The sequence below is a fragment of the Halichoerus grypus genome, chromosome 3 (genome assembly GCF_964656455.1).
Source record: "Halichoerus grypus chromosome 3, mHalGry1.hap1.1, whole genome shotgun sequence".
NCBI classification, from domain to species: Eukaryota; Metazoa; Chordata; class Mammalia; order Carnivora; family Phocidae; genus Halichoerus; species Halichoerus grypus.
This window is the reverse complement of record NC_135714.1, coordinates 148,735,755-148,762,999: the sequence shown is the minus strand read 5'-3', so window position 1 is coordinate 148,762,999 and position 27,245 is coordinate 148,735,755. Positions and strand designations below refer to the sequence as shown.

The 27,245-nt window shown below is 35.5% G+C and overlaps 1 protein-coding gene across 2 annotated transcripts in view; it reads right to left on the bottom strand.

Annotated features, from left to right (window-relative positions):
* GALNTL6 (polypeptide N-acetylgalactosaminyltransferase like 6) overlaps positions 1 to 27,245 on the bottom strand; it is a 1,190,952-nt gene that overhangs the window by 661,657 nt on the left and 502,050 nt on the right. For both annotated transcript variants that reach the window (XM_078069438.1, XM_078069439.1), the window contains one exon: positions 25,675 to 25,813. In XM_078069438.1, coding sequence (XP_077925564.1) covers positions 25,675 to 25,813 — 139 coding nt within the window. The remainder of the gene's footprint in view (positions 1 to 25,674; positions 25,814 to 27,245) is intronic.

The window sequence follows — 27,245 nt, the reverse complement described above, 5'->3', positions numbered from 1 at the left end:
TTTATATATTCCTCTTGCAGCAGGACAGACAATTGGAGACAGCAGAGGTGAGACAGAAAGATTGGAGATTGTAATAGTTTTGGCAAAAGATAATGAGGATGCCGATCTGATGTTTTACTCTAAGGAAAACCAGCCTCTTTGTGACAGGGCTTAATCTGATTGAATTATATTTAGTCCTTCTAGTACTTAACTGGCTCCAGAGAATTCACTCCCAACCTCAGCCACTGGATTCTAGGAGTTGGGCTCCAGATGACTGCTTCTCAGCATTACTAGAAATACTGAAGCATATCCAGAGCTTTATTAAGAATCTGCAACCTGTGTATTTTAGGCTTAATCTCAAGTTACGTGGAGAATGGAGGTATGTTAAATATGAAGGCAATATGGTAATATGGAACTGTGTTGAAGAAATAAGTAAAATAAAGTCAAACACAATTTATATGTTTATGGTTACAGATAGGTACCAAATTTACAAACAGTAAATAGGGACCAATTAAAACATTTGTTGCATTAAGCTCGTAGGAATATGAATGAAAATGCCTGTAATTATTGCATTTCATATGGCTGTGTTATTTTAAAATAAGCATTTAATTAAAATTAACTTCCAGTTTAAGAATGGCTTAGAGATGAGCCATTAAGTTAAGTAAGAGATGTTACATAACACCTTTTTGTTAAGTAATAATTTACCTAAATGGATGGCAAAAACACCCTTCAAATTTTAAATGCACCAGAGACAAAAAAAAAAAAGTTTAAATTCTTTAAAAAGTAACTTGAGAGAAATGACAAATCATGAAGGTATTTTAAAAAGCTAACAGAGGGGCGGAGCAAGATGGCGGAGGAGTAGGAGACCTGGATTTCGTCTGGTCTCAGGAATTCAGCTGGATAGGGATCAAACCATTCTGAACACCTACAAACTCAACAGGAGATTGAAGAAAAGAATAGCAACAACTCTCTGAACAGAAAAGCGACCACTTTCTGGAAGGTAGGACGTGCGGAGAAGTGAATCCGAGGCGATATTCGGGAGGATAGACGGCGGGGGAGGGGCCTCCGTCGGCCGCTTCTGGCAAGTGATAGAGCCACGGAGCACAAAATCGGAACTTTTAGAAGTCTGCTCCGCTGAGGGACGTCACTCTGGTGGCTAAGTGGGGGGTGGAACCCTCCCGGGACAGTGTGGTCGCAGGACCCTCGGGGTCACAGAAAGACCGGGGGTGCCTGAGTGCGGCAGAGCTCCCAGGTATCGGAGCAGGGAAGCCGGCTGCAGAGACGGAGCCGAGGCGTGGGCTCTCAGCTCAGGGTTGCCATAAACCGTGATCCGCGGCACAGTCGGGCCACTGCTCCTCCAGCAGCGACCCAACAAGCGGCAGATCCGGGGAGACTCACCTTCTTCCCCCGGGAGGAGCGGCGCGGGAGTGCACTGCGGGGATCTGCGGGGTTTGGAGACTCCACCCAGGGTCGGGTGCCAGAGATAGAAACGCGCGGTCACAGGCCGGGTGAGCACGGAGGGCGGCCGGAGACCGGGGAGACGGGAGTGACTGACTGCTTTTCTCTGGGGGCTCACTGAGGAGCGGGCCCCGAGTTCTCGGCTCCTCCGGGGCAGAGATGGGAGGCCACCATTTTCACTCTCCGCCTCCAAAGCTGTACGGAAAGCTTGCAGGGAACAAAAGCTCCCTAGAGCAAACCCGAGCAGAATACTTAGCCCGGACTGGCAAGGGCCGGGCAATTTTGCCTCCGGCAGAGACATTTGGGAACCACGGCAACAGGCCCCTCCCCCAGAAGATCAGCGAGAACAGCCAGCCAAGACCAAGTTTACCGATCAATGAGAACGGCAGAACTCCAGCGCTAGGGGAATACTGCACATAGAATTCATAGCTTTTTTACCATGATTCTTTAGTCTTTCAAAGTTAATTATTTTTTTTAACTGTCTTTTTTTCTTTTTTTTGAATTTTTCTTTTTCCCTTTTTCAACCAACATCTTATCAATCCGGTTTTAAAAAAACATTTTTATTTTTCATTTTTAGAGTCATATTCTATCCCTTCATAGTAGTTACCTGTATTTTTGGCATATATATATAAGTTGTTCTCTCTTTAAAATCTTGAGATAGTTTCTTCTAACAGATCAAAATATACTCTAAATCTCTAGTGTATGGTTTTTTCCTACTCCCCTGCCTGATCACATTCGCTCCCTTTTTTCTTTTTTTTTTTTTTAAATCCTCTTCTTTCTATTTTCAAACAACTTATCAATTCCTTTTATAAAATTTTTTATAATTTCCATCTTTACATTCATATTCCATCCCTTCATCATATCAACCCTTATTTTTGTACATATATAAGTTTTTCTTTCTTTAAAATTTTGGGAGGCACTTTCTTTTAAAGACCAAAATACACCCAAAATCTAGTGTGTGGCACTGATCTATAAACCACCCTGATCATATTTGATCACATTCTGTTTTTGTTTTGTTTTGTTTTGTTCTGTTTTTGTTTGTTTTTATCTTTATCTTTTTTTCTTTTTTCTTTTTTTCTTTCTTTTTCTTTTCTCTCTCTTTCCCTTTCTTTTCCCACTGCTTCAGGTCTTTTCTGATTTGTTTAGAGTATATTTTCTGGGGACGTTGTTACCCTGCTAGCATTTTGTTCTCTCATTAATCTATTCTCCTCTGCACAAAATGACAAGATGGAAAAAATCACCTCAACAAAAAGAACAAGAGGTAGTACCGACTGCCAGGGACCTACTCAATATGGACATTAGTACGATGTCAGATCTAGAGTTCAGAATCATCACTTTAAAGATACTAGCTGGGCTTGAAAAAAGCATGGAAGTTATTAGAGAAACCCTTTCTGGAGAAGTAAAAGAACTAAAATCTAACCAAGTAGAAATCAAAAAGGCTATTAATGAGGTGCAATCAAATATGGGGGCGCTAATTGCTAGGATAAATGAGGCAGAAGAGAGAATCAGTGAGATAGAAGACCAAATGATGGAAAATAAAGAAGCTGAGAAAAAGAGAGATAAACAACTACTGGATCATGAGGGCAGAATTCGAGAGATAAACGATACCATAAGACGAAACAACATTAGAATAATTGGGATCCCAGAAGAAGAAGAAAGAGAGAGAGGGGCAGAAGGTATAATGGAGCAAATTATAGCAGAGAACTTCCCTAATTTGGGGAAGGAAACAGGCATCAAAATCCAGGAAGCACAGAGAACCCCTCTCAAAATCAATAAAAATAGGTCAACACCCCGACATCTAATAGTAAAACTTACGAGTCTCAGAGACAAAGAGAAAATCCTGAAAGCAGCTCGGGAGAAGAGATATGTAACCTACAATGGTAGAAACATTAGATTGTCAACAGACTTATCCACAGAGACCTGGCAGGCCAGAAAGGACTGGCAGGACATATTCAGAGCACTAAATGAGAAAAATATGCAGCCAAGAATACTATATCCAGCTAGGCTGTCATTGAAAATTGAAGGAGAGATAAAAAGCTTCCAGGACAAACAAAAACTAAAGGAATTTGCAAACACGAAACCAGCCCTACAAGAAATCTTGAAAGGGGTCCTCTAAGCAAAGAGAAAGCCTAAAAGCAACATAGACCAGAAAGGAACACAAACAATATACAGTAACAGTCACTTTACAGGCACTACAATGGCACTAAATTCTTATCTTTCAATAGTTACCCTGAATGTAAATGGGCTAAATGCCCCAATCAAAAGACACAAGCTATCAGATTGGATTAAAAAACAAGACCCATCGATATGCTGTCTGCAAGAGACTCATTTTAGACCCAAAGACACGCCCAGATTGAACGTGAGGGGATGGAAAACCATTTACCATGCTAATGGACACCAAAAGAAAGCTGGGGTGGCAATCCTTATATCAGACAAATTAGATTTTAAACCAAAGACTGTAATAAGAGATGAGGAAGGACACTATATCCTCCTTAAAGGGTCTATCCAACAAGAAGATCTAACAGTTGTAAATATCTATGCCCCTAACATGGGAGCAGCCAATTATATAAGGCAATTGATAACAAAAGCAAAGAAACACATCGACAACAATACAATAATAGTGGGGGACTTTAACACCCCCCTCACTGAAATGGACAGATCGTCTAAGCAAAAGATCAACAAGGAAATAAAGACTTTAAATGACACACTGGACCAAATGGACTTCACAGATATATTCAGAACATTCCATCCCAAAGCAAAGGACTACACATTTTTCTCTAGTGCCCATGGAACATTCTCCAGAATAGATCACATCCTAGGTCATAAATCAGGTCTCAACCAGTACCAAGAGATTGGGATCATTCCCTGCCTATTTTCAGACCACAATTCTTTGAAACTAGAACTCAATCACAAGAGGAAAGTCAGAAAGAACTCAAATACATGGAGGCTAAAGAGCATCCTACTGAAGAATGAATGGGTCAACCAGGAAATTAAAGAAGAATTAAAAAAATTCATGGAAACCAATGAAAATGAAAACACAACTATTCAAAATCTTTGGGATGCAGCAAAGGCAGTCCTAAGAGGAAAGTATATAGCAATACAAGCCTTTCTCAAGAAACAAGAAAGGTCTCAAGTACACAACCTAACCCTACACCTAGAGGAGCTGGTGAAAGAACAGCAAATAAAGCCTAAACCCAGCAGGAGAAGAGAAATAATAAAGATCAGAGCAGAAATCAATGAAATAGACACCAAAAGAACAGTAGAACAGATCAACGAAACTAGGAGCTGGTTCTTTGAAAGAATTAACAACCCCTGGCCAGACTTATCAAAAAGAAAAGAGAAATGACCCAAATCAACAAAATCATGAATGAAAGAGGAGAAATCACAACCAACACCAAAGAAATACAAACAATTATAAGAACATATTATGAGCAACTCTATGCCAGCAAATTAGATAACCTGGAAGAAATGGATGCCTTCCTAGAGATGTATCAACTACCAAAACTGAACCAGGAAGAAATAGAAAACCTGAACAGACCTATAATCACTAAGGAAATTGAAGCAGTCATCAAAAATCTCCCAAAACACAAAAGCCCAGGGCCAAATGGCTTCCCAGGGGAATTCTACCAAACATTTAAAGAAGAATTAATACCTATTCTTCTGAAACTGTTCCAAAAAATAGAAATGGAAGGAAAACTTCCAAACACATTTTATGAGGCCAGCATTACCTTGATCCCAAAACCAGACAAAGACCCCATCCAAAAGGAGAATTACAGACCAATATCCCTGATGAACATGGATGCAAAAATTCTCACCAAAATACTAGCCAAGAGGATCCAACAGTACATTAAAAGGATTATTCACCACAACCAAGTGGGATTTATCCCTGGGCTGCAAAGTTGGTTCAACATCCGCAAATCAATCAATGTGATACAATACATTAACAAAAGAAAGAACAAGAACCATATGATCCTCTCAATAGATGCAGAAAAAGCATTTGACAAAGTACAGCATCCTTTCTTGATCAAAACTCTTCAGAGTATAGGGATAGAGGGTACATACCTCAATATCATAAAAGCCATCTATGAAAAGCCTACAGCGAATATCATTCTCAATGGGGAAAAACTGAGAGCTTTCCCCCTAAGGTCAGGAATGCGGCAGGGATGTCCACTATCACCATTGCTATTCAACATAGTATTGGAAATCCTAGCCACAGCAATCAGACAACAAAAAGAAATCAAAGGCATCCAAATCAGCAAAGAAGAAGTCAAACTCTCACTCTTTGCAGATGATATGATACTTTATGTGGAAAATCCCAAAGACTCCACCCCAAAACTGCTAGAACTCAAACAGGAATTCAGTCAAGTGGCAGGATATAAAATCAATGCACAGAAGTCAGTGGCATTCCTATACACCAACAACAAGTCAGAAGAAAGAGAAATTAAGGAGTCGATCCCATTTACAATTGCACCCAAAACCATAAGATACCTAGGAATAAATCTAACCAAAGAGGCAAAAGATCTGTACTCAGAAAACTATAAAATACTCATGAAAGAAATTGAGGAAGACACAAAGAAATGGAAAAACGTTCCATGCTCATGGATTGGAAGAACAAATATTGTGAAGATGTCAATGCTACCTAGAGCAGTCTACACATTCAATGCAATCCCTATCAAAATACCATCCACTTTTTTCAAAGAAATGGAACAAATAATCCTAAAATTTGTATGGAACCAGAAAAGACCCCGCATAGCCAGATGAATGTTGAAAAAGAAAAGCAAAGCTGGCGGCATCACAATTCCGGACTTCCAGCTCTACTACAAAGCTGTCATCATCAAGACAGTATGGTACTGGCACAAAAACAGGCACATAGATCAATGGAACAGAATAGAGAGCCCAGAAATGGACCCTCAACTCTATGGTCAACTAATCTTTGACAAAGCAGGAAAGAATGTCCAATGGAAAAAAGACAGTCTCTTCAACAAATGGTGTTGGGAAAATTGGACAGCCACAGCAGAAGAATGAAACTGGACCATTTCCTTACACCTCACACAAAAATAGACTCCAAATGGTTGAAAGACCTCAATGTGAGACAGGAGTCCATCAAAATCCTAAAGGAGAACACAGGCAGCAACCTCTTCGACCTCAGCCGCAGCAACTTCTTCCTAGAAACATCGCCAAAGGCAAGGGAAGCAAGGGCAAAAATGAACTATTGGGACTTCATCAAGATAAAAAGCTTTTGCAAAGCAAAGGAAACAGTCAACAAAACCAAAAGACAACTGACAGAATGGGAGAAGATATTTGCAAATGACATATCAGATAAAGGGCTAGTATCCAAAATCTATAAAGAACTCATCAAACTCAACACCCAAAGAACAAAGAATCCAATCAAGAAATGGGCAGAAGACATGAACAGACATTTTTCCAAAGAAGACATCCAAATGGCCAACAGACACATGAAAAAGTGTTCAATATCGCTCGGCATCAGGGAAATCCAAATCAAAACCTCAATGAGATACCACCTCACACCAGTCAGAATGGCTAAAATTAACAAGTCAGGAAATGACAGATGTTGGCGGGGATGCGGAGAAAGGGGAACCCTCCTCCACTGTTGGTGGGAATGCAAGCTGGTGCAGCCACTCTGGAAAACAGTATGGAGGTTCCTCAAAAAGTTGAAAATAGAGCTACCATATGATCCAGCAACTGCACTACTGGGTATTTACCCCAAAGATACAAAAGTAGGGATCCGAAAGGGTACGTGCATCCCCATGTTTATAGCAGCAATGTCCACAATAGCCAAACTGTGGAAGGAGCCAAGATGTCCATCAACAGATGAATGGATAAAGAAGAGGTGGTATATATATACAATGGAATATTATGCAGCCATCAAAAGGAATGAGATCTTGCCAGTTGCAACGACGTAGATGGAACTGGAGGGTATTATGCTGAGCGAAATAAGTCAATCAGAGAAAGACATGTATCATATGACCTCACTGATATGAGGAATTCTTAATCTCAGGAAATAAACTGAGGGTTGCTGGAGTGGGGGGTGGGGTGGGAGGGATGGGGTGACTGGGTAATGGACACTGGGGAGGGTATGTGCTCTGGTAAGCACTGTGAACTGTGCAAGACTGTTGAATCTCAGATCTGTACATCTGAAACAAATAATGCAATATATTTTAAGAAAGAAAAAAAGAAGAAGAAGAATGTAGCAGGAGGGGAAGAATGAAGGGGGGGAAATCGGAGGGGGAGAAGAACCATGAGAGACGATGGACTCTGAAAAACAAACTGAGGGTTCTAGAGGGGAGGGGGGTGGGAGGATGGGTTAGCCTGATGATGGGTATTGGGGAGCGCACGTTCTGCATGGAGCACTGGGTGTTATGCACAAACAATGAATCATGGAACACTATATCTAAAACTAATGATGTAATGTAAGGGGATTAACATAACAATAAAAAAGATTATTAAAAAAAAGCTAACAAAAAAAAACTCTATAAATATTTTGCTAAACCATTCCTATTAGTGAAAATAAATGGAAAGGGGCGCCTTGGTGGCTCAGTCGTTAAGTGTCTGCCTTCAGCTCGGGTCATGATCCCAGGGTGCTGGGATCGAGCCCCGCATCGGGCTCCCTGCTCGGCGGGAAGCCTGCTTCTCCCTCTCCCACTCCCCCTGCTTGTGTTCCCTCTCTTGCTGTCTCTCTCTCTGTCAAATAAATAAATAAAATCTTCACAAAAAAAAAAAAAGAAAATAAATGGAAATTTATCATACTCTTCAGTGTTTTCTCAGAGCAAAATACACAAATATTTTCTGATATTCCTTATTGGTATTTGCTAAACCGAGAATTTTAAAAATTATTTTTAGTTTACAGCATTGTTTATTTTAAATATAATGTCATTCCTTTCATACTTATATTAATTTGTCTTATAATTTCATTGGTTTCACAAAAAAAGCTATTATTTCAACAATAGCAATAGGCCAAACAATACATTTTAATTCAGATATATAAAATAAGTAGCAGACTTATTAGTGATATATATATATATTTTTTTTTTTTAAAAGAGTTATTTTATTATTTATGCAACTCATGTTAACATTTTTACTGTGGGCATTTAACTAAACTTGCATTTGAGGTTCTTAAGACCTTCACATTCTCCTCACCATCACCTAAACATTCAGATGTGGAGAGCAGAAGCTAAAGAAAAAAAAATAAATTTCCTTACCACTTACAGCATTGACAAGTCCTTGAGACAAGCAGAGTGACCTTCCTCTAGGAACTTAACTATTGAGATGTTAATACTTTCTTTGTTAATGGCAAAAGCAATCTTAGCTTAACATTAGCCCAACCTCCAGGATCCTGTAAGTCTCCTTTAACATATAAAAATTCTTTTGGAAATTTCTTTTATCTATACCCATCTTTCCCCCCCCCCCCCAAGATACATGTTAGCAATCATCCTCTAAGCACATGGCCTCCTGGTATACATCTGAAGGGTCTCATGACTAAGGTTTTACTAGACAGTAGTAAATGACCTTTTCCTAACAACTAGCCCCTCAAAGTCCAGGAAACCTTGCTTCCAAATTCCTTAGAGACTTCCACTACCCCTAACCCTCTCCCTACTTGAAAGTACATAATCAGCCACTCCTCAGGACCCCAGTGTAGCTCTTTCTGCCCAGGGGGTCCTGTCCCGGTGCTTTAACAGAACCATCTTTTGCACCAAAAATGCTTCAAGAATTATTTCTTGGCTGTTTGCTCCAGAACCCCAACATTTTCACATAGCATTCCCTCCTACTGCCTAAAGCTAAATATTTAGTTTTGGATACACTATCAAAACACACATTTTAAAAATTCAAACTCTTGGATTGCAAAATTTGAATAAAATGTTTGAGTGAACGTTTTTGCATATTTCAACCCATAGGTCATTCTATTGGTTTATCTAATGTATGGCTTTATTTTTTGTTTTATTGTTTGTTTTTCTATCTGCTTATCTTAAATATATCAGTCAGAATGTTATGTTGTGGTCATAAACAACCCCAAATGCCAATGGCTCAAAACAATGAATATTCTTTCTTGCTGCTTTATTTGCTCACCACTGTTTGGCAGGAAGGTCTCTGCTCACTGCAGTCAGTGCAAAAAGCCAACATTTTTACCATTGTTAATCACTCTGCCAGAGGTAAATGAGAACACTGATGGGTCTCAAGCTGGTAAATAAATGGTCTGTCTCTAAAATGACATACTGTTTTCTCCTTACAACTCCTTGGTCAGAACTAGTCACACAGCACAAGGGCCCAGAAAGTGCAATCCTATATGGTCCAGAAGGAAAATAATCAGAAATATTTGTCAAGTAACACTAATGAACACAGCTATTTTAGTCTTCTGTCTTCTTTCAATTAAAAAAAAAAAAAAAGGAAATAGGAAAAATAGAAACTACCTGCTAAGACTACATTTAGATTAGATTTAGCTAAGTCTCTTTAATTTCTTCATAGACAAAAAATGTTATAATATTTAAGGTCCCACATCTATAGGAACATAGCTGCAACCACATTTTAGAGCTGCAACCACATTTCAGAAATCATCAAGTTTAGTTCTTTATTTAATTGGGAATTGAGACCCTTAGAGATTTAGAAAGTTAAACATAAATTATTTTACAGTCAAGTTGGGAAAGCAATGTATTGGGTGAAGAAATGGTACAATGATGAGGCACTATTCCTGACCTAAAAAGTTTACAATTTTTTGAGAAGTATTTATAACTCATACAGCTAGATAACACAAAACAAAGAATTAGCCCAATATTCTTCACTTCTGCTTACATAATCTTCTAGAAATGTGATTGTCATTCTATTTTTGGCCTTTAAAACATCTCTGTTGAGGCACCTGGGTGTCTCGGTCATTAAGCGTCTGCCTACGGCTCAGGTCATGATCTCAGGGTCCTGGAATCGAGCCCTGCATCGGGCTCCCTGGTCCGCAGAGAGCCTGCTTCTCCCTCTCCCTCTGCCTGCCGCTCTGCCTATCTGTGCTCTCTCTGTCTCTGTCAAATAAATAAATAAAATCTTAAAAAAAAAACCTCTATGTTAATCCAATCAATTAAAACTATGTAAATACTGTAATATTTTTAAATGGGGTAGGCAATTACTTAATTACCTCAAACATTTTTGTGAAATATATAACCTATTCCCCATAAATATTTTTGGAAATAAACCATTTAATAATATATATGAATAAATGTCTATAACAAAAAAATCATAATAAATTATCATTTATAATTTATCAAAGGGCTTGGACCACTGGACCCTGGACTATTTGGATCACTAACATTACACTATTAGGGGAATAAAGTAAGTAGGCATACTAAATTGTTAAAATCAGCGATAAAGGACAATATTAAAAGCTGCCAGAAAAAAAGATATAGAAGTCCAGAGGAACATAGACCAGAATGGTAGCAGACTTCTTGTTAAAAATAATCCAAGATAGTGAGGAAGTGGGACAACATCTTTTAAGTACAGAAAAAAAAATTAAAGAGAAAAAGTTTTCCTTAGTCAATGAAACATACTTCAAAAACAAAGGCAAAATGAAAACATTTTCAGAGATACAAATATTGAATGAACTCATTCATCAGAAAACCTGCACAAAAATTAATGTTATATGAAGTCCTTTAGAAAAAATTATACAAATGGAAATTTGTAGCTAGACAAAAAAAGAAAAAGTAACAGAAAAGGTAATTATGTGGGTTAACAATGAAATGACTATTTTATTTTCAAAATCTAAAAAGATAATTGATTCATGTACACCAAAAATGATAGCAATGCATTTTGAGATTTATAATAGAAATTGAAGCAAAATGTATAGCAACAGTAGTATAAAGGCCTGAAGGTGAGAAATGGATGCATGACTTTCTAAGGTTCTTACACTATAAATCAAGACATATAATATTACTTAAAGGTAGACCATAATAAGTTAATATTATTTTCCATCAACCCTAAAGCAACCATTAAGATAACATAGTATGGAGTTATATCTACTATGCCCCCCAAAAAGATTAAATGGAATAATTAAATATGTAGTTAACCTGAAAGAAGCTACAGACAGAAGAAAGGGAGAATAAGATTAAATAGTAAAAATAGAAAAGCAATAGTAAAATGGTATGGTTGAGCCAACCATGTCGACAATCACATTGAATATGAATGGCCTAAACATGCACATAAAAGGGAGAGACTTTCAGAGTGCTGCCTGCTTCCTCCAACAAACTCATTTTTAATATAAAGATGCAATAAGTTTAAAAGAAAATGTACAGAAGATAGAGTATGATAACACTAACAAAAAGAAAGCTAAAATGGCTTTATAGTTAGTCAACAAAATAGATTTCAAAGCAAAAAAATGTTACCAGGATACAAAAGTCATTACATGATAGAGATCAATTCTCCCAGAGGACATAACAACACAAAATGTATGCACCTAATAACAGAGTATACAAATATATGAAGCAGAACTTAATAGAACTTCAAGGAAATAGAAATAATTCCACAATTTCAGTAAGAAACTTACTCTTTAGATTTGTTCTGCTCCTCTTTTTCTGGTTTCTTAAGGTAAAATCATAAATTATTGATTCGAGGACTTTTTTTTTTTCTCTTTACAAGCACTGAATGTTAGAGGAGTAGAATGATTTCATTCTAAGAATGGTTTTAGATATTCAAAAAAAAATTAATATTTATTTTTATTTGTGTTCATTTCAAAATATTTTCAAATTTCCCTTGAAACTTCCTTTGGACACACTGATTACTTAAAAATATGTTTTTAATTTACAAATTTTGGTGATGGCCTTATCTTTCTGTTGTTAATTTTTAATTAAATTACATTATGGTCAGAGACTATATTTTGTAAGATTTCAGTATTTAAAATTTGTGGTATTTGTGTTTTATGACCCAGGATACAGTCTATCATGATGAATGTTTTATGCATACTTGAGAAGATATGTACTCTGCTGTTGTTGGGTGTTTTCTGTTTTTTTCTTAATATTTCATCTTTTCTTCATTCTTTGGGTTGTTTATACATTTTTTAGTATTCCGTTTCAATGTATCCATTGTGATTTTGATGATATCTTTGCATAATATTTTAGTATTTACTTTAGGGATTACAAAATACATATTTTTCCAGTGTATTTGTAATACTTTTAATACTTTACCACTTTACTCTTAATATAGAAATCTTATTACTATTACTTCTTACTTCTTACTATGTAGGGCCCTTTATACTCTCTCTTCTATGCTGCAGTTGTCTTAGATATCTATGAGTGTTGTAAACCACATCAGAAAATATATTTTTGCTTTCGACTCTCACACATGTTTTTAGGAACACAAGAACTCAGTATTGTTTTAGTGCTATTTTGAATTCTCATGTCCTTTCCTCCACCTCTTGCTATTTTCTTTAGCATTGTCAGTCAGTGGAGCCACAGATCTGTCTAGGTTTGAGAGTCGAGTTCAATGGGATGAGAATCACATGTACTTATTCCCACTGACCTAGAACCAGACTACTGTCAGCGGGCTTTAATTACAAATGTAAAATATTCAGATTTTCTGCTTCACTAAGTTGGATTTTTGAGAAAATTTTACATTTCGTCTAAATATCAAATTTTTGGCGTGATGATATTTATAATGTTCCTTCATTAGTATTTAAATGTCTACTGGAAATTTGATGATTTCCAGTCTTTTATAACTGATAATGGTAATTGGTGGTTTCTCTCTTTTGTTTTTCTTTAGAAATACTTGCTGAGGATTTAGAAATTTTATTGATCCATTCAAAGTACTCAATTTTGAATTCATATTTTTTTTTCTTTTTTGACAGTCATTGACTTGATAATTCCTTTTTATACTTACTTTACCTAGATACTTAATATGAAATTTTTTCTTGCTTATTTTAAACATTTAAAGTTACACATTTTGCTATAAAGACTTTTTTATATGTACAGCATTTAAACAAGTCTTGGGATATATTTTCTATATAATTACATTTGAAATATTTTTTTTAGTTTTTCTAGTTTAATAGTTGACCTGTGGGTTATTCATAAAAGTATTATTTAGTTTCTAAATATTTGCATCTTTTCTACATATATTATTTTTGTTGATTTCTATTTAATTCAAGTCTAATCTTATGACATTCAGTATTAACTCAATCCTTTGAAATTTATTGAGAGTTTTTTTATGTACTAACATATGGTCTATTGGGGTAAATATTTCATGTGAAATTGAAAAAAAAAGTTTATTATACAATTACTGAATGTAGTGTTCAATAAATGTAAATAAACACAAATTAAGCCAATTTATTGATAATTTTGTTTAAATCTCCTATATCCCGATTAAGTTTTTTGGTCCTCTTTAATCAATTACTGAGAGAGAACTGTTAAAATTTCCAAAATATATATTCATTTAAAGTCACTCTTCCAAAAAGTGAAATTTAAGCTTACTATTTAAAATTACTATGTTGAGAGGGCTCAAAATTAAGTGAATTTATGTCTTCTTCCATTTAGAGTAATATCAAGAAAGGAAAGAAACATATGATTTGACTTGTATATATTCTTAATATTTGTCGATAGGTTTGTTCAAGTAATAGCAGCATCTGTAACAATATTACTCACCATACCTTTGCTGATGAAATAAGCTAAAGAATGGAATGGTTGAATGCTTTTAAAGATTCTTTAATTATATTAAGATATTTCAGATTAAAATGAGAATATATACACCCTGTGTGAAAGATATGAAACTTGGAACATTTTTCATTTAATGTTAAATGTGTTAAAATGTTATTGCCTTGTAATGACTACAATAAACTGGCAGAGAGTTATATTCTGAGCTTCCTTGGGGGCCCACATTCTCCATGATTTTGTGCCATTCTTTAATAATCATGGTAATTCCCTGAAATGGTGATAAAAACAGACAGTACCAATTCAGATCCAGTAAGTTCATTAGGATGTGTGTGGGAGGGAAACCAATTCAAAATACTACAATTTGTTTGACTTCATTACTACAGAGGGGAAAAAAAAAAAAAATATATATATATATGTATCTATACACATATATATAGATACGTATATGTATATATCATGTTTGGTTTTGTTTTTTTTTTTAATTTTATTTGACAGAGAGAGAGACACAGCGAGAGAGGGAACACAAGCAGGGGGAGTGGGAGAGGGAGAAGCAGGCTTCCCGCCGAACAGGGAGGCCAATGCGGGGCTCGATCCCAGGGCCCTGGGATCATGACCTGAGCCAAAGGCAGACGCTTAACGACTGAGCCACCCAGGTGCTCCTGTGTATATCATGTTTTGACAACATTTATATTTTAACTTCTCAAGGGAACCACTCAGGCTCAAAAAGGGGAGGACATTTCTTTATATTCCTTTAACTTTTTGTCATATGATTTCTTGCAAAACCATTTTGGTTCAGCTAAAGTTCTTTCAGCCCCATTCTCAAAAGCAGCAGAACAAAATGTCAACTTGGCATCTGGCTAGTGACAAGCATACTATAGAGCATATCTATGTAAGTCATTTCCAGGAACCAATTTACATAGTAATTGTTTTTTTTTTTTATTTTTTTTTTTATTTTATTTTATTTATTTTTTTTTTTTTTAAAGATTTTATTTATTTATTTGATAGAGAGAGTGAGAGAGCACAAGCAGGGGGAACAGTAGAGGGAGAGGGAGAAGCAGGCTCCCTGCCAAGCAGGGAGCTCGATGCGGGGCTCGATCCCAGGACCCTGGGATCATGACCTGAGCCGAAGGCAGACGCTTAACCATCTGAGCCACCCAGGCGCCCCCATAGTAATTGTTTTAATGTGAGCATATTCAATTTTCAATGGCTGCTTTTAGTCACACTGTTTTTCTGTTCTAATCTTGCCATGTCAGTTGGGTTTGATAAAGCAGTGATAACTGGCAATTTATTTTGCCTTTGACAGGCCTGAAAAATTGGTTTGGAATGCCGAGTATATGTAAGTGTGTTTTTCAGTGGGGATGGGAGATAGTCACTGTGTCTGTATGTATGCATGTATGTATTTGGTCACCTATTACATAGGAACTGTTTTGTAAGTTAATATTTTATGTGGTAATATGATTATCACTTTAATGTAATGTGTTAATTTATGTCTGTCCTGAGGAACAAAAGAGATTTTTGTGATTCTGCTGCTACATGTTCGTTGTGGCAGAAACACAGTGAACACAGAAGGGAAGAGCAAAAGAGAAGGCGAGAGATAGGCAGGAATTAGAATACGGAGGCAGGCGTTGGTGTTTTCTCAGCAATTATTTTTAGTGCAACAGAAGTCTTTTAAGTATTTTCGATGGGGGGATATAATGATCTGCCTTAATTCTCAGGGCTCACTATTGCTCACGCTGCTGAATGTATTGCATTAGAGCAAGAAGGAGTGTGTGAGGTCCAATTATGAAGTTATTCTAGGATTCCAATTACGAAATGATAGTGGATATAGTTGAGATTAACTGAAGTGCATGCATTTGAGACCCCTTTGGCACTACATTTTGGGTAGAGAATTAATAGGCCTTGGTAGATGAGCTCAGCAAGGAGAGAGTAAATAAAATGAGGAAACTGGGGGCCAGTACTGAGATCAGTGAACTTTAATATCTAGCCATCAGATAAAGAGGAACTGTTTGTAAGGGAGACTGGAAAGGCCTGGGGATAAAAAGCAAGTGTGTTTCCATTCCTTGAAACAGACAAAAGAGTGCTTAAAAATGAGAGAAGGGACAAAGTCAAGTGTTGCTGGAAACTTTCATGAGACAAAGACTTTTAAATATGGATTTTGTCAATGTAGAAATAATTAGTGACTTTGGCAAGAAGAAAATTGATGGCCCTGTAGTGTCATTAGTCAAATTAGGACTGCTGAAGAGTTGAAAAGGAGTTGAGGAAATCAATATCTATGTGGAAGTTGGGGTTGATAGCTGGAGGGAAAAATAGGAAAAGAAGTCATTTTACAAATGTGGAGGTACCAATGCTTTTATCATATATGATTAAATTTATTCCAGAATAATAACATATAAATAATAAATAAATAAATAATAAAATATAAAAAATACTAATAGCCAAATTCTTCACTTCTGCAGAAAAAAACAAACATTTCAAAACTAATAGGCACCTATCACTACATACCAGTTACAAAACCCTAGAGATTAGTACATACTACATTGACTCAGATGATAAGGTCTACCAGAGGAATTAATCACTTCATTTGGTAATAATAAAGAAGTGAAACAAAATTATTTGACTTGGAGAAAATGAAGAGTGATTTATCCTTTTAGTATATGTGCTGCCGAAGCGAGCACGTGATTTATCCTTTTAAATAGCTTTATTGAGATATAATTCACATACCATACAGATAATTTATTGTATCATTTAGGGTGCATGATTCAATAGTTTTTAGTGTCTTCAAAGACTGTACAACCATCAACATAAACAATTTTAGAATATATTTATCAGTTCAGAAAGAAATCTCAGACCCTTCCTCTAATCTCCTCATAGCCCTAAAGTAACTACTGTTTATTTTGGTTTCTACAGATTTCCCTATTCTGAACATTCATTTGGAGAGAATCATATATAGTATGTGAAATTTTGGGTCTGGTTTTCATTTAGCATAATGTGTTCAAAGTTAATCCAAGATGTAGCATTTATAATTATTTTATTCCTTTTTATGACTGAATAATCTTTCATCGTATGGAATACCACAGTTTGTTTACACATTCATCCATCAGTGGACATTTGTTTTTTTTTCCACCTTTTGGCTCTTATGAATAAGGTTGCTATAAACATTCATATATAATTTTTGTGGGGACATAGGTTTTCATGTCTCTTGAGTGTATATCTAGGCAGGGAATTGCTGGGTCATATGGTAATTCTGTATTTAATTGTTTGAGGAACTGCCAAACTACTTTCCAAAGCACTGATGCCATTCTGCATTCCCACCAGCAATGTATAAGGGTTCCATTTCTCTACATCCTTGACAACATTTATTATTTGAACTTTTGGCTCTAGTCATCATACTAGATATGAAGTAGCATCTCATTTTGGTTTTGACTTTTATTTCTAGTGACTAATGATAGTGAGCATCCTTTCATGAATTTGAGTATTCAGATGATCTGCCCATGTTTTAACTGGGTTATTTTTCTTTTTATTATTGAGTTATAAGAGCTCTTTGTGTATTTTCGATACAAGTCCTGTATCAGATATATGATTGGCAAATATTTTCTCTAATTCTGTAGGTTGTCATTTTGCCTTCCTGATGGTATACTTCAATTGAAGCGTAAGAATTTTTCATTTTGAAGAAGCCAAATTTATCTATTTTTTCTTGTGTTGTTTATACTTTGGTATTCTACCTAAGAATACTTTGTCAAATCAAAGGTCATAAAGATTTGTTTCCACATTTTCTTCTTTAAGCTCTTACACTGAGGTCTTGGATACATTTTGTGCTGATTTTTATGTTGTCTGAGGTAAGGTTTTAACATCATTCTTTTGCATGTGGCTATCCAGTTGTCTTAGTACCAATTATTTAAAAATCTAATTTTTCCACATTGATTAGTTTTGGCACCTTTGTCAAAAACTCAATTAATCATGGATGTATAGAATTATTTCTGGACTCTCAATTATATTCTATTGATCCAAATATCTATCCATATACCAATACCACACTATCTTGATTACTGTTGCTTTATAATAAATTTAAATCAGGAAGTGTATGTCATCTTATTTGATTGCTGTTCTTCAGGATTGTTTTGGCTATTCTGGTCCCTTGCAATTCCATGTGAATTTTAGAGTCAACTCATCAATTTCTGCAAGGAAGTCAATTGGGATCCTGATAGGAATTTTTTTTTTTTAATCTATAAATCAGTATGGAATGTTTTGCCATCTTAACAATGTTAAATCTGATCCACAAACATGAGATGTTTTTTCCATTTCTGGAATTTGTTTCAACAATGTTTTGTAGTTTTCAAAGTACTAAGTTTGATGTCACTTTTGTTCAATTTATTCCTAAGTATTTTGTTCATTCTGATTTAATGGTGAATGGAATTGTTTCCTTAACTTCATTTTCAGATTATCCACTGCAAGTGTATAAAAATAAAGTGATTTCTATATATTGCTCTTGTACCCTGCCACCTTACTGAACTTGATTATTAACTCTAATAGGGTTTTTTGTTTTTTTGTGTGTGTGTTTTTTGGGAGGGGGGTTGTGTGTGTGTGTGTGTGTGTGTGTGTATTCCTCAGGATTTTCCATACAGAAGATTATGTCATCTGCCAATAGAGACTGTATTCTTTCTTTCCAATTAGGATGTCTTTTATTTATTTTTCTTGCCTAATTACCTGGGCTAGAATATACTGTACAGTGTGATAGAAGTGGTGAGAGTAGACATCCCTTTTACCCTGTGATCTTATGGGGAAATGCATCCAGTCTTTCACCGATAAATATGTTAGCTTTTAAAACCGGCAGATTTTCAGGGTGCCTGTGTGGCTCAGTTGGTTAAGCAACCAACTCTTGGTTTCGGATCAGGTCCTGATCTCATGGCTTATGAGATCAAGCCCCATGTCGAGCCCCATGTCGAACCCCATGTCAGGCTCCATGCTCAGTGGGAGTCTGCTTGGATATTCTCTCCCGCTGCCCCTTCCCCAACTCGTGCATGTTCTCTCTCTCTAAAATAAATAAATAAATAAATAAATAAATAAATAAATAAATAATCTTTTTAAAAAATGGCAGATTTTCTCACCTTCTTAATAAATAAGCTAAAATATTAATCACTACCCCTCCATTTCAATAACCTGTGGGTAGGAGTAAAATGAAGAAGGAACAAATTTAGGATTGCTATTGCTGGATTAATCTCACAGAATAATATGCATCACTATATTAAATTCCCATTTTCTTCTCTTTAGGGAATTAAAGTTGTGAATCCTTTTTTCAAACTTACGCTTTCAGTTTTATGTATTTGATCCTTATCACGTTATAAGGTTACAAAAAATATACCTTAAAATTCATTAGACATGATTTTTAAGCAGCTGTAATTTTATTTTTAGAAGGTTCTTTTGGTTTTATTTTTGATTTTGTGGGTGCACTGTACAGCTTTCAAATTACCGGTCTTTTAGACCCCAGTGCCCTTGTGTTCATCCTCATTCTAGCTTTCAAAGAATCTGCTTCATGATCTGTCATTTACTACAAAAGCTAAATGTCTGACAGCTCTTGAACTGTTACCTATCTTAGAAAGATTTTCATTTCAATGGGACATACATTTGAGTTACAGTGATAAAAACTCTTCCATATCTTTCAGGCTTTAGTTAATAAATGAGATGTGTGTGTAAATTTTTGTTTTTGTTATTTTATCATGGCTTTTAAAACAATGATCCCTAGAAACATACAAATATACTAAAGTCTATACTAGCTTGCAAAAACTGGCTCACAAAAAAATACTGAAAGATACTCATTTGCATTATAGTTGCGAACGATTATTTCCTATCTTCTGTTCGTGATCATTCCTCCCCCAATTTGCCGCTTGTGATTTAGCTGGTTCTTTTTTCTTTTTTTCAGTCATATTTAGACATACCCTAGGCTAGAACCACATTTGATTCAATGATACATTTCGTATCTCCCTCTGTGAAGTATTCATACCTGAGTGGAGAGGATGAAGAGTCATTTTAGCTTAATTTGTTTCAGAATTCACTTGTAAATTTGTTGAAAGAAGACACTTTATCAATTTTACAAATGAATCATAACAAAAACATGAAAGAATGCCAGTGTCTCTCACATTTTTATGTAACTTTTGAAATTGAGAAATAAAAAAATTATCCTTGAACACTTTTGGATGATTAAACTCAAACATTTCTGTGAATGATTTCTAGTAGTCAATGGACAAGAGTCAAAACAGTTAAATAACGCTTTTCTAATTCATATAAAATTAAAACATTCTAAGCATATTCACTAAATCATAGTTTAAAGAATTAGACACATATAATTATTTTTCCTCAAATCAACTCAGAATTGACTCACAAAATTTGTTTTTACAATTTAAATTTTAGAATTATAGTTCACTTGATTTCCACATATTTTTTAATCTTTATGATATAACTGGAGAAGGAGGAAGGAAAGCAGAAAGATTATCATCAGAAAGAAAAGAAATAATTTAATATATCATGCTGCAACTGATTTGGTAAACCTGGTCTTAATTTTAATACTTTAATACATGGTGAGGTACATAAAGAAAGTTAACATCCACACTTGGTGAAGTGGGTACACAGAAATTAAAAATGACAGATTGACTTGTTTGGCACCACAGTGCAAGTCATGGAAGTAAACCATTTTAGAATTATTATTCAACATAATTTACAGAAGGCAAGAATGCTTAGACTATAAGGCACTGAAAAACAAAAAAAAATCACTCAAAAGTTTGTTATGTTGAGAAATTGTGATTTCTCATCATATACAAAGAAGATATTAGGCACTTAGATATTAGACTCCTCTCCCCTCAGATAGATATTCCCATGTAGAGGGACAGCCATTAGATTAATTCTCCTTTCTAGGAGAAAGGAAGACACACAACTGATGAATTTGTGTTAGTGAGCTTATCACGCTTGGCTCAGCCCCTCCTTCATTTTTCTGCTTTGGAACTTGCTTGCCTGCAGAGGTCAGACGTCTAACTCTGCCCTCCAGGCCTTATGTTATATAACTGTCTTTGCATGTTCAGCAATGCCTATGACTTGAAGGCTGAATGTGCCTCATTCTAGAGTTCACACTTAGCCTACATCTACATCATGCCCACTGATATAATCCTATCAATAATAAAAATAATCTTTAATTCCCAGCCATTTCTGGGACAATCTCTCATTTGGTTCTGAAATTGTACAGGGAGCAGCATTGTGATGTAACTGCAATGCTACTGAAAACACTCGTATAATCAAGAGGTTGTAAAAAGTCTTGTATATTTTCCCAGGAGTTGAGATACCACAGAATTTCTTCTCAATGTTCAATATTTTATTTATTGTCAAAGTCATGAAGCTATCTCAGGAATGTAAGTGAAATATAAAGGAAAAGTTAAATGAAAAGGAAAGGTCACAAGTCAGAGTAGAATTTTTTAGTACAAAAATAGCCCAGATACTCAGCCACCTTATAAATGCATCTTGATTAGTGTGCTTGTGTATGACTATGTATTTGTATAAACATGTATTTTTTTTCTAACAGCAAAAATGAACCTCAAGTCATGATGCATTTACCTGAATCCTCTGCAAAGCCTACCTCAACGCTCCTATTATACATGTACTTATGCATCCTAGTCTCATGTATTTCTTCTCTTCATAGATGCAATTTCATCTTGCACACATTAATTATATCACATTTGGGGGAGTATTTGTGGTAACTACTTATAAATTTATTTATGTCTAGGGAGTAATACTCACTCAAATATTCTTCAATCTTATCTTGTTAACAATATATTCACACATAAGTTTATCAGTTTCTTTCCTATGCAAGCCATCCATCCTTCCATGGTTTTCTACTTCCCTATTTTATATGTATTTTGTATTCTAAATATATGCTTCATATTTCCCATCTTGAGCTGGAAGTCAAAATAAAATGTTCTACCGCATACAAAGATGTGGCATCCCAGAAGAGTGAAGGAATACAAAGAAAATGCACGATCAAGATACAGGTGACAGGAAACTGAAATGTAGTAAAATGAAGCCAGGCCAATAAGGTATCCACTGACTGAACATTTGTCACGCAGAAACTCACATAGCAAAATTCTTATCAGCATTGCATTAGACAAAATATAAAAATAATATGTTTTAAGGACATATCTCAGTTTAAGCCCCAGGTCTATGAATATAGACATAATTAGGCAGTAAGTCAAGAAGGGAGTATTTAAAATGCACAGATAGGTCTTCAAAAAGTAGAAAAGTAAACGAAGAGGGTAGGGATATGGATCTGGAAGAAGGAGTAGAAAATTTGACAATACCAAAGCATAGATGGGAAACAAAACAAAACAACAAACAAACCCACTAAAATGTAATTTACAAGATAGGGAGATGCTAAAATTACTTGGACAAATGTAAGAAATTTAAAAACATAAATGAGAACCTTGGAATTTATTATTAGGACATGAGTAAGAATGATCAAATTATTGGACACATGCCAACTGACTTTCCTTAATCTATGGCTCCCCACTTAATGAGAATCTATTACTGACTCAATGAAATAATACAGCCAAAGGAAAACAGCTTATTTTTATGCTATTGGATAAGAAAGGAGCAGGACAGGTAAAGGAAGAATGTGTTCTGGATTGGGATTTCTGGAATAACTCATGTTCAGAAAATTCTTCACAGTGAATAAGAATGTATGTACACTAAGCATGTCAAACACCTAGAACCATGATTTATTTTATTTTTTTAATTTGCTAACTGTAAGAATATGAATGAGTAGAGAGAGCACTTGTGTATACAGGGAGAGTGATCTACAGTGTAGAACAGTGGAGTAAGAACTACAATTCTGTGTTTTGGAATAAAGACCAAGCTAAGCAAAATTGCAAGATATGATCCCCCAATATTTTCCATCACAAAATCCCAGAGCAAGGAAAAATCAATTCTTCTCTTCTGGCACTTTGAGCCTGTAATTTGAATTGGTTGACTGCAGATGCAAAGTTTCTTAGAACTGTTATGTTTGACTGTAAAAATCACACAAATTTTCCATTCTCTTCTGTAGATTCTGTCAATATAAACAAGCTGTGGTCAATTACCTGCAGCCTAGTTAAATGGGTAATACTGGATGGAGCTTGTGTCAGTTTGCTTTCATAATTTCAGGAACCACTTACACAGAGCTACATGCTCTTGTGGTTATCTGTGCCTGCATTTTGAGAAGCACGGATGAGGTCAAATGCATAGGACTTTAAACAGTGTGCTCCCTGTAAGATTTTTTTGTTGATTTTAGGCTCTCAATTTCCTACAGGTAGGACCTTGACATAATAAGGCTGCATTGGATCTCTCTTCTTGCATCTCTGAGAGTCACAGACTAGACTAACCAGGGTAAACTATCACTCCTAGTAGTCCTGAAATTAACCCTTTGCAGTCCTCCATCTCCAACCCTCTAATAAGGGTTTTTTTGTTTTTTTTTTCTGAGGGTGCCTGGGTGGCTTGGTCTGTTGAGCATCTGCCTATGGCTCAGGTCACGATCCTGGGGTCCTGGGATCGAGCCCCTTGTTGGGCTCCCTGCTCAGCTGGGAGTCTGCTTCTCCCTCTGCCTCTCCCTCTGCTCCTCCCCCAGCTTGCGCTTTTTCTCAAATAAATAAATAAAATCTTAAAAAAAAGGTTTTTGTTTTTTTTTTCTATTTTGGTGTCATTTTACTAGGTGAGTGTCCCACTTGATATCCAGCCTCAGTAAATAAGTAAAATATGGTCTGTGACCATATTTTAGCCACATTTATCTCCCCTAACATTTAGAATAATGCCCTTTGATACTGTAAACTCAATAACTCTAATAAAAATTTCAAAATATTTTTCTCTCCATTTTTCCATTTTCTTTTCCATTATTGCCTAAGAATATCTTATCTCAAAAGGTGGTACTTATGCTAAAAATACACTGAGAAGAATGGGAATATCAGCCTTCTTTTGACTTCAGTGATTTTCTGCACTGTTTCCATCTGCAATTCTTTCCACTTGAATACACATTAAAAGATTGGAAGTGTGGGGGTGGGGGAGGAGGTGGTTGGAAATTATTCTCTGAGCACATCTATTATGCCAACAATGCAATTTAATGCATCTTTGATGTTGTGCAATTAGGTATTAAAATTTCTCATAACTAGAAATGTTCTCGGTCAGTGGGAATTCCTGTAGAGAATTTCAGGTAACCTGGGAATAATCTGGCTAGCTAGAAGGCCTAGACTGATATATAAAGCATTCAGTTTAGGGGAAAATTGATTTGTTCTTCACATTAATCCTCTGCTTAACTATATTGGGAAATGCAAATTCACATAAAACCTGAGAAAGAAACCAGTAATTCTTTTACATTTTAAAATAAATTTATAGACACAATATGGCAACTAAAAAATTATCCCCAAACCATATTTTACTGATTTTTTTGGAAAGGGTTAATTATTTTTGCAAAAAATTAAGTTTTATTGTACATTACGGATTTGATTTAGATTCCTACCTCTATTTTCATTATTGCCCTTATTTTTTTAAAGATTTATTTATTCATTAGAGAGAGAGAGCACGAGGGGAGAAGCAGAGGGAGAGGGAGAGAGAGAGAATCTCAAGTAGACTCCCTGCTGAGTGTAGAGCCCAACACAGGGCCTCGATCCCAAGACCCAAGGTCATGACCTGAATTGAAATCCAGAGTTGGAACTTTAACCAACTGAGGCACCAGGCGCCCTGCCCTTGTTTTATTTTCTCTGATTTTCTTTCTCTCACACCAGTGTTTCCAAATGGAGACTGAGGTGAAGGCAGGGGTAAACATGTTAGTATAGTTGGATAGATTTATCAAATATGTAGGGTAATTCCACAAACTCCAAATTCTGATCACATTGTATGTTTTTGGCATACTTTTGGCCTTCTATATGCTAGCAAGAAAATCATAACAGACTAGAAAAAAAGTACAGTAAGCAATGTTAGGAGTAGATAGGGGTGGAATTTCAGGAAACTATATATGATATCTTTCTTGCTTCCTTTTGCACTATAATATTTAGCTATGGTGCAGTAAAAACTGAATTCACTGTTAATTGATAAGCTACAAACAATTCATAAAGTGACAGGAAATTGAGCAACCAACCATAACCTTTGGATTATGGATGCCTTTATTGTAGGCATTCTTTATGCAAGATGTAGCATCAATGGCACTGAATATGGCTGGAGTGAAAATGAAGTCAGATATATGTGGACAGTTCTGAGAATGCTAATCACCAGAAAAAAATGTTTCCTTTATCATCTACATGATCAAAGGTAAAAATATGGGTAATATCTTAAAACACTTTATTTTAAATAGAGATAATACAGGCAACTCAATGAAAATGTGAATTAAGTTTTAGAAAGTTGGTACTTATTCTTTTCTAACTTTAAACATTACCTCAATTTAAATTTAAATATTTAAGATTATGAAATATAAACTTATTTTTAAAAAAATTATTATGGCAAAATTTATAATTATGTATCTCACTGTGATACACATTAAACATAATTTAAAAAAACAGACAAACAAAAGAAAACCACACTGCATATGGGGCTTGCTGATACTCACTTAGCATGGCGAATATCTGGCAAGGACCGCTCTAGAGCAATATTGTTGCTGACAAAAATGTTGAAACCATTTTCCCTGTAAGCTGAGTCATCATGGTCCTCTTCAGTGAGGGGGTAAGGTTTCCCATGCTCACCTTTCCCTAGTAGGAGAAAACAAAATGGGATTATCATCCCTACAAAAACCATTTAATCTTCTAGAACAGGTAACAAGAGTTAAATGCGTGTACTTCTTTAGTACCTGTTACTATGCTCCATGGAAGACCTTTTATTAAAACATATTATTTTATAGAAAAAAGAAATATGCTCATGATAAAAAGCCAACAACACTGAAGTAGAAAGTATAATCATCTTCCAGAGAGAACCACTGTGAAGACTTTAAGCGTATGTTTTGTAACATTTACATGCAGTGTGTAATATACGCATTGCCTTATAATTTGACTTTATCCAACTTAATTGTATAAAAAAGCCATATTTTCATTGACTTTTAATGGTTGATATTATTTCATTGTATCCCAATTTACACCATTCCCCTAAAGAGATACTTTCACATTACTTCTAATTCTCCCTATTAAAAATAATGTTGAAATGAACATCTTTGTTTATATATTCTTAATTATGTATTTTTGGAAGGGGAAGGATAATTCCTATAAATAGAATCTTGAATATCTGTAGAGTAACTTATGATAGTTTTCACACATCTTCAGAAGCATTGGATAATATTTTGACATTTACCGGTGAAATATATATTCTTCATACTTTAGTTTGCTTTCTCTTGATTACTTATAAAATTAATAACTTCATATACATTTATCATTTGTATTTCTTACATTGTGAAATGATTGTTCAGAGTTTTTAAAAAATGTGTTTTTTTATTTTTAAAGATTTTATTTATTCTTTTGAGAGAAAGAGTGAGAAAGAGAGAGAGAAGAGAGCATGAGTAGGGGCAGAGGGAGAGGGAGAAGCAGACTCCCCTTAAGCAGGGAGCCTGACATGGGGCTTGATCCCAAGACCCTGGGATCATGACCTGAGCTGAACGCAGATGCTTAACTAACTGAGCCACCCAGGTGCCCCTTTTATTTGTTTTTTTTTTAAAACAAATTTTATATTATGCTTATTAAAGTTATTTTTTGTATTTTTAAAACAATTTTTTATTTTATTTATTTTTTATTAATTTATTTATTTGTCAGAGAAAGAGAGGGAGAGAGCACAAGCAAGAGAGTGGCAGGCAGAAGGAGAAGCAGGCTCCCTGCTGAGCAAGGAACCTGATGCGGGACTCAATCCCAGCACCCTGGGATCATGACCTGAGCCAAAGACAGAAGCTTAACTGACTGAGCCACCCAGGCGTCCCTTAAAACAGTTTTTATATTGTGTTTATTAAAGCTTTGTTAATTATATATATATATATTCTAAATATTTCTAAATTTATTTTATTTAAATCTAATTTAAGACTTCTGTTTTCCGGTTCTGCATGCAAGGAGTTTGGAAGTTACCACTCCATCTTAACAACAAGTACAAAGCTGAACAGACTAAAAAAATCAACAACTCTTCTTGGCCCATAAGGGAAGAAACGAC